The sequence below is a fragment of the Harpia harpyja genome, chromosome 6, assembly GCF_026419915.1.
Source record: "Harpia harpyja isolate bHarHar1 chromosome 6, bHarHar1 primary haplotype, whole genome shotgun sequence".
NCBI classification, from domain to species: Eukaryota; Metazoa; Chordata; class Aves; order Accipitriformes; family Accipitridae; genus Harpia; species Harpia harpyja.
Window position 1 is genome coordinate 61,452,158 of NC_068945.1, and position 16,772 is coordinate 61,468,929.

The 16,772-nt window shown below is 39.7% G+C and overlaps 1 protein-coding gene across 9 annotated transcripts in view; it reads right to left on the reverse strand.

Annotated features, from left to right (window-relative positions):
• Window positions 1-551: 551 nt before the first annotated feature.
• SEMA3D (semaphorin 3D) overlaps window positions 552-16,772 on the reverse strand; it is a 147,944-nt gene continuing 131,723 nt past the window's right edge. For 8 of the 9 annotated variants that reach the window (XM_052790051.1, XM_052790045.1, XM_052790050.1 and 5 more), the window contains exon 18: window positions 552-8,004. In XM_052790051.1, coding sequence (XP_052646011.1) covers window positions 7,591-8,004 — 414 coding nt within the window. In that variant the 3' untranslated portion in view covers window positions 552-7,590. The remainder of the gene's footprint in view (window positions 8,005-16,772) is intronic. The other variant, XM_052790054.1, reaches the window with a different exon arrangement.

Below are 16,772 nucleotides of genomic sequence, written 5' to 3' on the forward strand. Positions count from 1 at the left end.
CCTGATTAAAAAAATGAACAACCCTTCCTTCTCCCCAGTTATCCCCATCCTGAAAACACTCTGCGGGGCGGGAGACAGTCACACTCCCTTAGAGCCAAAGATGCTCCTGAGGCAGTCCAAGATGGATGGGCAATCAATTTGGCTTGAGAGTAACTGTAAAACACAATGTCAGTGCAGTCTTTAAGGACAATGGTAGTTGCTAATCATCTAGAAATGCACACATTAAAAAGCTATTACTGAATTTAAATTAATAAGCACAGAGCTGCCTATTGTGTATTGCTTTGCATGTATTAATCTAAATCACTGTGAGGCCCGTGGCTTTTCTAAGCTGTTTCTGTAGACTCACTCTGTTGGTCTTAGGCACATCCTCAGTGGAGGGGTGAATCTCAGACAGTCTTTACTCGGGTAAGACTTCTGAAGTAAGACACTTTAGATTACTGAACCTTGCATTAATATTCTTGCCATTTCCATGACATGCTGCAGACTTTGTTTCTCTGAAAACTCATATTTTACTCTGTAGTTTGACATGGGTTTAAAAAAGAAGCAAAACCTCAGAATTTGCTGTTTATTATAGTATGAACGAAATATACATTTGTTTCAGTTACCTTTGCATATAAGATTGAAATATTTAGTAAAACAGCAGGCATGGCAAACACATAGCTTATTTAAGCTATACTTCAGTTATCATATCAACTCAATGAGCTGCACCATTTACGAATAGATACTCTTATCAAAACATTTCAGTCTTATTACTCTATAAATAGTTATACAACATAGTAAAAATCAGCCTCACTCACAAAGTCAACCTAAGTACCACTCATGCCTTACAAATTAAAAAAGAATGTACGTGGCATACAATTCCTGTGCTGGGCTTCTGAAGGAGTGATGGATTTCACCTTAGGGGTAAATATAGTCTTTACTGGTCAAATATGTGGTATTAATCATAATCCTTGCAGCCAGTCCATTTAGTGTGACTTTTCATTTTGGAATTTGGAATTTGGAGATTATATGCCTTTGTAATCTCTTCCTTTCTTCCCAGACAATATACATCCTGAGATAGTCATTGGGGAGAGGGGAATGGAGATGCATGCATCATCAAAAATGAAAAAATTACGTAAACATTTGGAGATAATCTGTTTTCATTCTTCATTTGTATTTTCATAGATTCCTATACTTTGCATCTGTTTTTTACAGCCAAGATATTTTCACAGGCAGTCTTAAAATGGGATTATTACAATTCACTTCTACAGAAAATGTCCTTGAAGAAAGTCACATGAAGTCTCCAGAAGAAGACATGAACAACATCTGATGCTGCTTCTTCTTTGTCTTTTTTGAAAACATATGGAATTATAAAAGATTTTCCACTTCTACTTACAACTTCCCCTTTTTTTTCTGATGTTTTTGCAAAGAGAGATTTGAAAGTGCAGATTTTAAAAGTATTTTAAGAAAAAATTATTTTCTTAGTGAAAAGCATTTTAATTAACATATTTTAAAATGAAAACGACTGCACTTTTAAAACATAAAGCATTTTAAAATATGAAAATAAATTTAGAAAGTGAAAATCTGTGAAATTCTGTTCATGTATTTTTATTTTGATATTTCTGGCAAGTATAAATAACAGACCTGATAACAGATTAGATTTTCTGGATCTGTTTATATTGACAATATTTCAGAAATTAAAAAATATACCTTCTGTAAATCTACCCTCGACTTCAGCCTGGCCAGAGAAATGGCACAGTGGTCTTTATACTCTCAGTATAGTCATTTTAGCAATAAGACTTTGCCCCTTGCAAATGTACTATGTTGTCTCCATACCAAAATATCTGCCCAAGCCTTCTGTTCCTCTTACTGCTTTGTCATATGTTGCACCATCAGAAAGCATCTGGCTTTAGGCATGGTTCCTTTTAGTAGGAAAAATAACATGAAAAATATTAGTAGGACACAAAAAGCAAATCAAACACACACATACATGCAGAACAACAACAACAAAAACCCCACAAACAAACAGCCCCCCCCAAAACCAAACCCCAAAACAAATAAAAACAAAATGCCATACAACCTTGCAAAAACCCAAACCAAACCAAAAAAACCACTCCACCCCCAAAAACCCAGCCGAAGTATTTATATACCATAAGAGGAAGGGAACAGAATATGAAACACCACCAAAACCGAGATGTGTCTGGGCTCCTTACAAATATCACAGCCATCTATGGCTGGACAGATGATTTCCTTGGCTTGTACTGTTTGAAACTATTAACCAGCAGTCCATATCAATCAAAAAAATCACCTGGAAATGTTCTTCTGGTTTTTTACATCACATGGAAAATCTTATGCTTTAAAGCACAAAAAGCTTTGATTTTAAATTGGAGAATTATACACAGCAACCACATAAGCAAAAAGAGAAAGGAGAGCTCTAAGCAACAGTCCCAAAAATTTCCTTTGTAAATGAAAACCCCATCTGGTCTCCAATTTACCTCACAGTGTTTGGTTTGCATCTGCAACTGAATGCAAAAGTTAATGCTTAGGAAAGTCATCGTCTGAAGACAGACTGTGATACTACGACTTTGTATTGATGTTTATATGTCGAGGAAACACCAGATCCCAAAATATTCCTCCATATAAAACTGGGGTTACCTGACAAACCAGAGAGTCTCAAAGGCAGGAGACAATGGGTTTAACTAGTGGAAGAAAAAACCAAGCAAGTAAAAATCCAGTCTTGCTACAGCTGTCAGACCAGATGTTTCAGCCACACATTGGCAAGTGATAAACTCAAGATTACAATTTGTTATGTATCCTTACCTGACCAAAAAAGGAAAACAAATACTGGTGTTTCTAACACATTTAGGATAACCACTATTATTATATAGAGAAATAAAATCTTACAAATCTGCCTTGTAGAATTTATAATTAAACTCTTTTCCCATGCCTTCTTTTTTGTTACTGTAATGAACTTATTTTACAAACCTCGAAATCTGGATTACAACTGCAAAGAATGTCACACTTCAGCTAACGACAGAAGCCTAGTTCAGGGTAATATTAGCAACACTATGGTAAAATATTACAATAGAGACCATTTAAAGTTTATAAAATGTAACAGAATATATTAGAGAGACATGTGGGCTTAATTTTCCATTCAGGCAGATGTAATTCCTTAGACCTCCACGTCTCATCTACAACTGTGTGCAAGAAGAAGCAGGCCAATATACTCTACAGAACAATACATAGCTTTGGGTGTTTGACTACCAGACTATAAATAGATTATAGTCTACTTAGGCTACGATTCAGTTCCCAAAGGATTTTAATCTCTGCTGTCAGTGGAAGCTGAGCTGAACCTTGACTCTTGAAATCACATTTGTCTTTGCAAATTAACCTCTGTTACAAAATGAACAGAAAATAAGATATTTGTATATGCACTCCTATACACATATGCTCATATGACAAAACATTAGCAAACTCAATTTCCATTAGTCATTATTAAATATTGAGGCATTATTATGAGACACCGGCTCATTACATGAATAATGAGTAATAATAACAAATAATTATTCATTATCTGAAATGTTAAATGCAGATCAATACCCATAATGGTTAGATCAAAGGGATCATAGCATTTGAACTGCAGGGATCTTCTGATCTCAAAAGCACATGAACCAGAGGAAATCTGTTGCATTTAACTTCATTAGAAGTGACATAAGAACCAGGTCCAAAATCTGCGTATGAACTGGAAAGTATTCGGGTTCTTAGATACCTCAAGCAATGTAAGTTTAACTGCTTGAGAGAAAAGTATTTGCTTATGGCATGAACACACATTCACACCTGTTGTTGGAACAGTTTGCAGTAACGGAACTGGTTTATCACAATAAGTGTTAATACTTTATTCCTTTTTCTGCTAATCCCATTTTCTGTTTTATTTTAACTGACTGCAAGATCGCTACGAAGTTTAGGGCCCTGTTGGGCTTTAAAGCTTATGTCAGTTTTCAGCATTTTTATAACTACATCTCACATTGTGCTGGTTATTCTAAGAATCTGTTTGAAACCGCTTCAGTCCAACACTGACCTTTTGCTGAAGTAAGGTCAATGGAAAAGTTTTGTTGAAGGAAAAGATAATGTATTAATAATTGGACTCCCAGTTGAATGCATATGTAAATAAATATCTATGTTGTATCATATGCGCTAAGGGATCTGTTTAAAACCTACAGTTATTAAGGTGGAGGCAACTTTTTTCCACTCTGGACAAAAACTTCGTTTAACTTCATTTTTATGGAGCTCTTGAAGGAGTCAGGGCTCAGTTTCATTTTAACTACGCGCCTGTTGTGGCTCATAGTACAGCTCACGGCAGCCCAGCTGACCCTCAAATCATTGATTTGAAATTTAAGCAGACTTAGAGTTAAGCCTTTAAATTATACAGAAGGTTAAAGTTTTTTAAAAGAGGGGGATCCTCTCCTTTTACAGTTTCTGGGATAGCTCATCCTCTGAACCCTTCTTCAGGACTGTGGGTTGTGGAATGACCCACTGCTCCTCCTGCTCTCACTCCTGGCTTTGCATTGCTGAGTACTGCCTAACAAAACCCTGTCTTACCTCCTGTAGTGATCCCTGATCTGCCCCTCTCCTTCCCTGGTCTCCAAGGTCCTCTGGCCTCCTTGCATGTGTAATACCTGCTGTGCATGAGGAGCTGCGCTAGCCCTGCCAGCTATAGCATACATCTTACCCAGTGTATCAAAACACAGACTTTTATCTACGCAATATTATTAAATATGCTCCCTGGGGTGGCATGAACCCAATACAGCACACCGGTTTGGAGGATATTGAATTTATTTCCCATGATGGAAGAGGCCTTATATCTCACTTGAGGTTTTACGCTACCACTGTACCCCAGACTGATGAGGTCATTTCTTTAAGAAGAATCTCATTGCAACAACATTGAAATAAAAGAAATGAAAGTTGTTTTTAAGAGTAATAACATTTTAATTCAACCATTTAAATCTAATGCTCCCAGCACTGAGGCCCTTAGTCATCCCAGATTTCTACTAAAGTCAGGACGAGCGGTTCATTTGTAGAATACATACCCCCAATCATATCTAAACATAAATCAGATGATTTAGTTTTCATGGAGGAGGAAAAATATCGAAGAAGAAATTGATTGGCTTTTTTATGAAGTAGGCAAACATGTGATGAGAGTTGTCTGAAATGCAATAATTGAAGTACTGCGTCACCACCGGGGAGAAGAGTATGTCCTTTGTCAGTGCATGCGGATGCAGACCACCTGTTATTCCATAGCCTTGGTGTGGTTCTACTCATTTACTTAATGTCCAAGTCAGAGAAATGGGACTTTGTGGACTGATAAAAATCTAGTAAGGAATAATTGGGCAGTTTCTGTATGGTGACAGTATAACCTTCCAGCCAAGAATATCGAATATCCTTAGGGATATTATGTCTTAGGGTGCTTTATATGTAGTAGTTTAATACAGCCCCCCTCCTTTAAGTAGTCTTAATTGGCCTTAAAATAAAGGTACCCAAAATGACAAGCCTCTTGTGAAATGCCTGGCCCACATTATTTTGCAGCAAAAATGCCAAAAAGTTCTCTGCCTGTTCTCAAAGTACTGTACGACTGGTTAGTATCTTCAGCATCAGTGTCTCTGCTGATTAAAGGTCCTGTGCTGAGAAATGCCCTTCTCCCCACAGACATATTTTATAATAGTTAGCACTCAGTGCTTTACATGATCAAAGCATTGTACGCATGCTATCTAATATCTCCTAATTAACTCATACATCTCCTATTAAAAAAGCACCTAAAATTAATGACATATGGTATCGCTGGCTTTTATACAACACATGCAAACTCAGCTTTCGGGTTTTACAAGAAACGTGGGTAAGCTGAGATTCCTTTCTGCAATCTGACAAACACTTCGCCATATCTGACTTTCAACAGAGAGGAAATTAACACCGATGCAAATTGGATCTACACAATTATAGATCGGGGACTGAATGCGCACACAAACACCAGCATGGGCAAGGGCGAATCTACAAATTTCAGAGCCAACGTTTTCAGTTCCTTAATGAGGTGCACACCAATTACACGGGTTTCCCACAGACTTTGCTCTCAAGATCTGTAGAATGCATGAGAAACAAGTAAAGTCTGTCATTTTGGTATCCATCAAAGCTCTCTTTCCATGTGAGGAAGTGGCTAATTTGTCATTTCACACTCAAAAAGGCGTGAAAGGCAAAAAGGAGGGAGGTTAGAAGGAAGAGAGGAAAGGGGGGCTGTGACTCATAAGAAGAGACAGTAGGCCTGATTTTGAGCTTGTGTTTGTTGCTGCATATCAGGAATAAAATCAATGAAATCACATTGACGTAAAATAGCCAAGAACGAGGCCAGTGTTTCTTGCTTATATGGAAAAATTTACATTATTAAAACCAAAATATGAACCAAGGAACAAGGAACACTTTACAAATGAAATTATGGTATAAAGCAAATTTCTAACTTACAAGTTTTATTTACACATGGACATCTTTTGTTTTATTTAATTATAATAAAAGTATTAATTCCAACAATGCAAATTTTCAACTTAAAAATACATAAGACCTTTGGGAGAAAAATCCCAAAGAATACACACATCTGAGGAATGTCAGCTCTGTGTCAAGAGCACTGGTCTCAGCCACTAAATATTTTCCCTCATCGTCTTTTGTTTTAGCTTTGTTGTCTTATTTTTCTTTTTCTCTGCATAAAACAAAGCTAGCAAAAGGCCAGAGAAACAGTCAGAGTTAAACCTTTGGAGAGATAGGAGAAGTGCAGGCAGGAATCCCATTATTCGTTAATAGGATTTGTGCACATACCTCCCACGGACCACTTAGGAAATTTACTCCCAAGCATCTCGGTGGCAGTTTCAATTAGAGTCAACATTTCATTTCAGCAGATGGACAGCAAACTGGTGGCTACTCAAACTCTAATGAGTAACGCTCGATAATTCCCCTCTCTTAAAATATGATTATGTTTTCTCTTTTTTTTATGGGGAGTGTGAATGTTGTCCCTAAGCCAATACTTAATGTGATGTTTTGCTGTGTGTCTCTGTGCTAGCAAACCCCACCCATGTGCCTGTATACAAGCCCAATGGGTAAATTAGCAGGTATTTTTGCAGATCTGTCACACATGTCTACCATGCTTCTTATTCAGAAAGATGCCAAAGAACTAGAAATACATCTGCCCTCCCCTGAAATGTACCCACCTCTGCGGTGGAATGTGGCAGCAAATACTAACAAGGGAACACGGACACTAAATCTTAAGTGAAAATTATGCAGGAAGTACAGAATACAGCTCACGTAGCCTCAGGCTACCCAGAAATTAGCTAAAAGTGTACATCTTTTCTTTTTAATGAATGCATTTGAAATTATTGCCTGGTGTGCGGTACTCCAATAAGGAACATTTCATTTGGTATCGAATCCCACTGTACAGTCTCATACAGATTAATAGTGATGGTGAGTTATCTGTTTTCAATAAGAAGCAGTACTAATTCATAGGCAAGATGCACAAAACCAGAACACAGTATAGTTTTTTTCATGGAAAATGTCCTTTCTTTAAATAGCATTTACAAACTATGTAGACGGTGGCCTGGCTGGCTCATGGTGCCTTCGGTTTCGCTTTTTTTTCATCTCCTGCACATGCTTCCATTTGGCACCACCTTTGTTCCGCTGCCGCCGCTTCTCCCGGTGCCACATCTGTTCACAGTATTCATCCAGGCTAAAGCTGGGGCTGCTCACGAGCTGGATGTAGTCCTTGTACCTCAGCCGGGACTCCGTCAGCAAATCCCTCACCCGGCCCTCCTCATCCTCAGTTTTCTGAGTGCTTTCCATTTGCCCATTCTCAATGACGTTTAAATTCAGCTTCACGATGGTATGGACAAAAGTGTGCTCCTGGGCTTTGCAGAAATAGGCTCCCGCATCCCTTCTTTGCAAGCTGCGGATCAGCAGCCCATGCTCTGTTTTGATGATCCTTTCGTCAGCCTTCAGCTGTGGGGTTAGGCAAAGAAGAATGTGATAGGTGAGTTTCATCGACAAAACCAGAACGCGTGTCAGCGCTATACTGAGGTGGAGAAAAGGCTGGGCTGGCACATGGCATGCCTCATCCCTCGGGTGACAGCACACCGTGGGGCATGTGCGGCTGGCACAGATACCAGGAGATCCTTTCAATGCCTGAGTTCTGCTCCTAACTATAGCATCTGTGTCACTGACATTTCAGCATGCAGTAATAAAAGATACATACTGTACAGCTGAAAGGACAGAGAGTAACACTCATCACACTACAATGCAATAAGTTAGACTACATTCTCCCAGGAAGGGTGGCTAGTTAGTGCCACAAATGCCATTCATTTTTTAACTGCTCTTCTTGAGGTATCTGTAATGCACCCACTATACCAGTGTGCTTGTATACACCTGGAGTGCTGAGGCCCTATTACGCTGAAAATAAATACTACTACTGATTGTTAAAGTGGAATGCTGTGATTCTGATCTTCTTCAACTGGGTTTTACAAAAGGAAGTTGATCCTGGCTTTGACTCACTGAGATGTGATTAAAAGCACCCAATGAGGTTAGACAAATACAACCGAGTACAATTCTTTTATTGTTAAGGTCTGTGAAGAAGAACTTAAGAGGAAAAAAAAAAAAAAAAAAGAGGAACAAAAAAAAGGCAATGAAAAGAATGAGATTGCAAGTGAGAGCTGAAGTCTGTCAGCGTGGAACTGTAATTTCATTTATGAATGGAAATATTCCCAAAAATACAGCACAATCCCGCTTGTTAAAAATAAGGAGCACCTTAGAGTAATAACTGTCAGGTAAGTTACATATCTGGTGATCTGAAAATGATTTCCAAAATAACCTAAGTCAAAAAAAAGCATAACCCCCCTCAAAAACACCAGGATGGGGCACCGGGCACCCAAGTATTTTTGCAGCTGGGAAACATAGAAAGTAAGTGATTTGCCAAAGAGCATATAAAGATTAGTAGCAGAGGTGGAAGTAGAAAGCAGAGCCCTAACTCCGTGTCCAGCCCCAGTATTTCCTCTGAAAATGATCCTGGTCTCGTCCAAAGCTGTCACCTCCCAGGCGCGCTGTGTTCTGCTGCCGCACAGAGGCTGCAGCACACAACGGCGCCGGAGGACCTGGAGCGCTGCTTGCTCAGCCCGCAGCAAAGCCAGGGCCTTAAACACAGCCCCGGCACTGCCGGTGGCATTGTTCTAACGCAGAAAAACTCCAGCACAAGGCTGAGTAGTGGGTTTAAGACGGAGGGAGTGGGGGCAGAGAGAACCAACACAGAATCTGGAATATTTCCCAGAGTGCACATCTGACCCTCCGGCAAACTTCAGAGGATGAAGATCAGGGAGGCATAAAGATGACTAAATTAGATTTATTCACAGTGGGTAAGCTACACACTGTTTCTTTATGTAAAAAATCTGCACATGATTCCCTCTTCTACTCCATGGGAAAAAATGTATACATACATAACGACTCTCCATCTGTTATGATTCTAACTCACTAGGACTTTATCATAATAGGGTCTCTTGGAGCAAAGAGATGGATGAGATGACCTCCCAGGGCTTTTAGCTTTACCCTTTCCTAAGTTTCTATGATATTGACTTTGGAAGGGTTAAATAGTTTTAGAGACCATTTTGAGATCACCAGAAAAAGCAATACACACGTATATAATACATGCACAGAGAGAGAGCGCGCGCGAGAGAGAGAGAGACACTTTGACTTGCTACTGTATCAGCTATAAGAGTCTTCAGTAACATGCAGATTAGATAGGTAGATAGATACGTAGGTAGATGGATAAATAGATATGTGGATGGATGGATATAGGCCTGTGTACTGCTATTGATCAGACTGCAGGACAGACAAGAAATCAGCTGCTACAAAAGCCTGGTCTAAAAGTGGCTGTGGCTGCCTAGTTCTGTGGCCAAGTATTTTTTGGCTCCTGCCACCAGTTGACGGTGTTGGGTCAACCCCGAGCTTTAGTTTCCTTGTTTGTAAACTGTATTAAGCATGCCTACTTGGCACCAGCAGGGTGAAATCATACTAATTTCAGGAAATTCCTGGAAAATCGATTGTCCTGACAACAGGTGCTACATGAGCACAAGCTACTTTTGATTTACTACACTGAGTTTAAACCAGAGAAATCATGGTCAAGCCACAAGCACATACACAGAAGACAGGAGGGAGACAGACTAGAAACCATCACCTCTAGAACCTACAGCATAGGGCAGTAGACCTCAATTTTATCAGCTAGCGACACTTCGTTCCAAGTAAGTGTACCTTTCTTACAGTAAAAACAGGAGCATAAAATGTATAAATGAATCCATAAATAAGTAGCTGTAGGCAGAAATATGTCTGGGGCAGGTGTTTCCTTGTGGTGCTGTACTCCACAGAGAGAAGCAGGAGCAGGGGCCAGGTGGAAGTGCTCGGAGGCTTGGCTGTTGCAATATGACAAGGAAGCCCCTCTTTCTTCTGCCCAGGGTTCATGTCAACATGAAGACCCAAGCTTGAGAAATTTAGGGAAAAGGATGGGAAGAAGCACCTAATTTCCAGACATTCGGGTTTTATAAGGCACTATGCAAAGACCGAGTTCCCACATTGTCTGAGTGAAAACAGGACGGATCTCTTTGAGCTCAGGGCTTGATGCAATTGCAGCAGTAGCATCTGCCTTTCGGTGGCTCTGCCAGTATTGTAGTCTAGAGTGTCTTGACAGCTGTGTACCTCCTACACTTGGACGATCTCCAGCTGGCTGTTTCGGCTGGCTGGGCACCAGTCCAAAGAGCCCTCACTAGTGCTTCGCCTATTTTCAGTGAAAAGAAGGCAGAATAATGGCAGATCTAGACTTGAAAAGATCACTGGACCCCCAAGTCCAGCACCCTGCTACTCATAACTATTTGCCATTTGTGTCGCAGCCGTCACTTTCTAGTTGTAAACGTGTTAACTGGTAGAGTTGCCCCTCCATCTGCCTTGGGATACTGCAGAGAAAGCTAAGAGAGTCTAAATTGGTTGTGTCCCTTAATCCCAGCCCATCACAACTCCTATTTTTAATGAAGCAGCGTTCTTACAGAATGTCCTGTATTAACCTTGGATATTGATTTACGGTGACTGTCACCTCCTCCTTCTCTGTGCCTTCATTGTTCATTCCATTCTTATCCTCTGGCAGGATGAAATTATGGCTCCGATTTCACACGCATTGAGCAACACTTCATTACTGTCTTCCCCCCTCACTTCTCTTTTTGGTATCCTGTTTATGTTGTTTTATCCATAAGTTCAGAACTCTTCCTGCCTTTCCTCTCTATTTTTCCCTCCACAGGGCTCTGGAGTTTCATAAACACCTGGCATTTCATTACTTGGTAGTAGATCTTTAACCTTTCACTTGAATGCTTAATGTGCTCTTTGGTTCCTGACCTATAGATGTAAAACATATTTTATTAAATTTTGGGGTGAGTGAAAAGACTAGTTAGGTAAAAGACATCAACTGTGGATTCATCGCTCTCCCCCCATGTCATAATCAATAACTCTCCTAAAATATTTGTAAATAGGATTTAACTATTCAGAAGCACAAAGGCTTTAATTCATGAAAGCTTGCTGACATGTGCTTAAATTTGAGCGTACAATAAAGCTTAAACATGAGAGACAGTTTTGTCCAATAAGGAACAAATTATAAACCACAAAAATGAAGCAATTGATTACCATTAACTTTCTTTTCTTAGCGGAGTGGGAGCAGATTTTTGACAATATTTTATCAACAATTTGTACTTTTCATCCTTCATGATAAGCACATAAGTTTGCCTAAAATTACATTACCTGAATTATGGCACATGCCATAGATACTGGCAATATTTGACAAAAGGGAAAAGATCTCCATACAAATCAAACACTTGATTTTCACAGCCTGAATTTAACAATGGAGAAAAAATAGGCATTGCCAATAATCATGGCAAATCTTTAAACAATCAGTAAGTTGGAAAACAACCAAGGATTTGAAAGTGCTGTGGCACCAGGTTAGGTCAATGCCTTTTGTCCTTTGCTAATGATGTGTTTAGATAGCTCCCTCTTTACAAATAATTCACATGTCAACTCTTTCACAGTTAAAACACTGCACCTGTCTGGGAGAAGAAAGTGGCTTCAAAGCCTGCCTTCCCTCATTAATCAACATGTGAAAAAATGTTAGAGGTAAAGCCGGACTAATCATGGGTTAGCTGCAACCCCTGAACAAATTGAGAGGGGGAGAAAGGAAAATGAGGAACATTTGCTGAGAATTCACATTCATCTTTGGTTTTCTATTGTTTTCTTCTTCATCCTCATCATTTGACTGGAAATAAAGATCACTCTGGGGTTTTTTTGGCATTATTGTTACACATGACTTTGTTTCTCTTGTACTGGGAAAATAATCCTTTAACTCCAACACAGCTGTAGAGTTAATTTCTCTTTTCCTTTTTGTTTTAAACTTCTTTTTTTATTTACCAAGAAGCCACAGAAAAAAATGAAGAACGCATTGCTGGTACAATGTCATTATGGAAACACAAAATTCCTGTTATTTTCAAGGTGTAGCTAACTTCTTATTCTGAGACTAAATTTTAAACTCCTACCCACTCTCCCCCCCCCCCATATATCCAAATCAAAGCAGAAATGTCATGTGCTGTATCTCAGTTCAGAGTTACTTCTTTTTTTTCCCCAGGAAACTGTCAAAAATATTAGTCTTACTTAAGAATCTCAAGGTATTAGGGGAAAAAAAAAAGCCAGTGAGTCATATAATAAAATAAAAGAGTGAAAGCATGAGAGCTGTAAGTAATGCCTAGGCTGCAGAATGAATCTCTTATTTTTCCCACTCTCTTGATCTCTTTCTCATTGACCTAAGGATTCAAACACTGAACTACACTCCTCTAACAGAAGGTACTAGTGGAAACTCAGTCCTTGGTGCATGTCCTCTTCCTTACTCAGCTCTCATCCAACTCTTAGATTTCAGGGCTGGCACTGAATCTGTGACCTTTGTTCACAAGATGCTGCTGACCAGATGGTTGTAACAAAGAAAATCGGCACCATGACGCAAAAACCTCCAGCCGCAAAAAGACATGGAAACTTATGTCTTGGATAAACTGAAAAAGGTCTTCTCAGTCTGGCTAAAATGTGGAATGGAAACAACATCTCTTTGCTCTTATGGGGGAGCTAGGTCACAATCTTGTGCCTGGCAAGATGTCCTGTCCAAGACTGGGTCAAACTCTTGTACCTACCAAACCATCAGACGGTCATTAAGCTGGGTCTGTCAGAAAAACACAGCCCAGGGCTGTGGGGCAGGAATATGGGGGGTGAGAAGCGCTGAAGAAGAAACTGGAATGTCCTCCTGCCTTTCAGTGGATTTGTTTTCACCCCCAGGTATTAATAGAGCAGGAAGGAGAGACTTAAAAGCGATCTGCACCTATTCTGTCACTTCAGACCATATGGTTTGTTCTGTCCCCTGCAAGGGGAGGTGGCAGCTTGGCAGACCTGGAGCTGCAGAAGACTCGGGGTGAAGTGTAGCCTAAAGCAGGGGGGCTAATACTTTTCAGAGCCATGGGGCACCAAAACTAATGTCTTTGTAGGAAGCATTTGCTTTTTGCAGTCCTGACACATATTATATATATACCATAACACATAGGAATTTTTTTGAGAAATAAATAAATATCTGTTTTAAGCTTTAGAAAACTTCAGCAGTTTAAGGCGTTACGAACAGATGACGTCCCCACTTGTTTTTATGAACTGCAGTCACCAAAACGCTCTCCCTCTCAGTGACTAACCCTGCACGCACAGGAACAAACATGATCAATTGCGTGAGCAACACTAAACACAAAAGCACTAGATATTTGACTCCTGACCTTAAAATGGCCTCAAACTACAGGGAAATGTACTCCCACTGGCAGCAGAATGACCTGGTGACAGCTCCTGTACCACAGGAGATCCTGTCCCTCCCCACAGGTCGCTCTGCCTGGAAGTCACATTTTGAACCATGACCCTAAGGGTGAAATGTCGGGAACATCCTGCTGGGCCAAACTCTTCCCATCCAGCCTGGATTTTGCCCTTTTCCTTCCCTCAGGAAGCTGTAGCGCATGGCCGGGACACTGCATAGCCATCTATTTGTAAAGCCAGGTTTAAAGACTTGCTGAGACATTACGGTTACAGCCCTGGAACTAAAAATCCGTAACCTAAGTTCCAGGTGCACAGAGTCACTTGCATAGCATGGTATCGTCATCACAATAAGTTACACCACTAAGACATGCACTAAAATAATGTACAGTGTTATTTGAGAAATCTGCTGCAGGAAGGGAGAGAGAGAGAGCAGAAAATACAATTGTAATGGGAAAAGTTATGGTAAGGCATTGGCTGAGTAAAGATCAAGCTACACATTAAATATGACCACATTGTTTCTGTGACATATGGTATTTTTCTCAAATTGAAGTACTTTGAAAAGAAAGTAAATTACTCTGCCAATCTTTGGATTTTCTAGGAAGGTCTCCAATTAGGCTCTAATACCGATGAATTCATTTTCACTGATAAGTCAAATTAGGAAACCTGAAAATCTCCATTTCTGGATCCCCAAATTAACAAGGGATTAACATTTTAACCTTATTCTATCTAATGGGAGGACTGATCATTCAGCACCTCTATGGATCCAGTCGTTTATTTAGGCAGCCATATATTAAATTAGGGATTTAACTTCAGGTACATGCATTTGAAAATGTGACATTTCTAGATTAAGATCTTTATCTTTAAAAAGTAACCAACAAAGCTTCTCTTTTTTTTTTCTCTAAAAATGGTATGTCCCAATATGAGATGTGCAAGCTGAGTTTGCTCAGAAGGACTTCAAGTTCTTAGGACCCTGGAACTAACCTGAGTCAAAATACTAGAAATTCTGTTACTATACGAATTTTCTGACAGGAATCAAACAAAACTAATAGCTATACACTGTCTTTAAGTGATCTGATCCTGTAATCATCAATGTGTGCATATGCATTTATATAGGCTGTTATCTTCAAAGACTGAAAAAAAATAAATTAAAAAAAACTAACAAAACCACCCCAAGGAGTTGCAGAACATGTGCTCCAACTTCTATTTTATCAAAGCTAGATCACAGAAACACTGCTATGGCTTTAGGGACAATATGTGGTAAAAAGCTATTTGCCTACTGTTAGCATTCATAATGTAGAAAATCTGTCTGCAGATTTCTCCTTCAAATTTTCTTCTAAATTTGCCTCAGAGGTTAATCTAGCCTTTTAGCAAAGCTTTACTTTTCTCATACAAACAGATGTCAGACTGTTTACACAGAGCAAGCCCAGTAAACATTGCTGTGGAAGGCTGCTAATGTGCAAAGATGTATGCTGTGTGCTTGCTGGAGCTTCAAATGCCGTCACACATATGCACGCATTCCCTTCCTCTCTCTCAACGCACACATCCTTGGCACGTTGGGCCGTCCTGGAGTTTTGGACATCACCGTGCCTGAGTAACTGGCATTTGGCCCAGAACAAGTAGCAGAGGCCAGGTCGCCGCCACAATGAACCTTTTGGAAATATAAAGCGTGGCAAAAAAGAATATAGCCTTAACTTAGGCTATGCTATATAGGTTAGCCTGCCCTAACTTTGTTCAAAAGTTGGTTTGACCTGCAGTTTGTTCTACAGTCAAATAAGAAAGATAGCTTGAGCTTGGCTTCCTGACCTTCAGAGGCCTATCTGAGCCTGTGATTTATGAGAAAATCAACTGATTTTTTTTTCCCTAAATTGACACAGATAAAACCAAAAGCAGCCCTTCAAAAGAGGCTTTCAAATCTTGAAAGTGTGACTTCATATGATACAGAAATATTACATTCTTCACAGAGAACTGTCTGCTTTTCACAAAGTTAGTAGCTCCTTTTGAGAAGCTCAGGCACATGCTGTAGTTGCAAGACATTATTTTAAAAAACAATTGAGTGTCCTCAAAACTTGATGTAACTTCCTGTTCAGAAAAAAAAAAACAGAAAAAAAGCACACACAGAAAAAAACCACAAAACCAAAAAAACCCCCCAAACAAAAACCTGTTAACTATCTGCTTAAATTTACTTAAAAATGAGTCTTAAACACATGGTTAGAATTAAGCAAGTACTTTACTTGTTTCTCTGATCAAATATGTAAGTGCATTTACAAACTGCTGCCTTAGGGAAGTAGAGCGCAGAGTCTTCTGTACAGGGCAGTTAAAGGTAAATCAATTAAAGCACAATGAATGCCCATAGGTCTTTAAAGGCTGATACACTTCTAGCTGGGTTTTCACTTCAACTACCTGTGGCTGAGAGTGTGCTTGGCCAGCTGATCAGAAGATCACATTTTTTTCCAAGTATGGACTGTAATGGAGGTTAGAGGTGATATTTCAAACCAGTAATCTCTTTCTTTCGGTGTTTAGTGCATGTTGTGGAAGCACTGTGTTTATAAATTAATGAAGTTTTTATTCTCAGCAGAGGAAAGAATCTTTGCCAACCCAAAGCATGAGTAAGAGAAGGGGAGTAAATTAAAGTACTGCAGTGTCGTAGTCAGTATACAGCCTTGTGGGATTTTTGTCTTATCTTGTGGAAGATCAGAAGTGCCTTGTATCCCCTTACTCTGGCTTTCTGGGCCAAGACATAACTGAGGTTGCAACTTTGGGACTACTGCTATGAGTCACACCTCACCCAGAGGTGATGCTCTCATGGGCACCTGCGCTGGCCTGCATCTCCCCAGCCTTTAGAAAGAAGCAGCACATTTTCTGCAGTC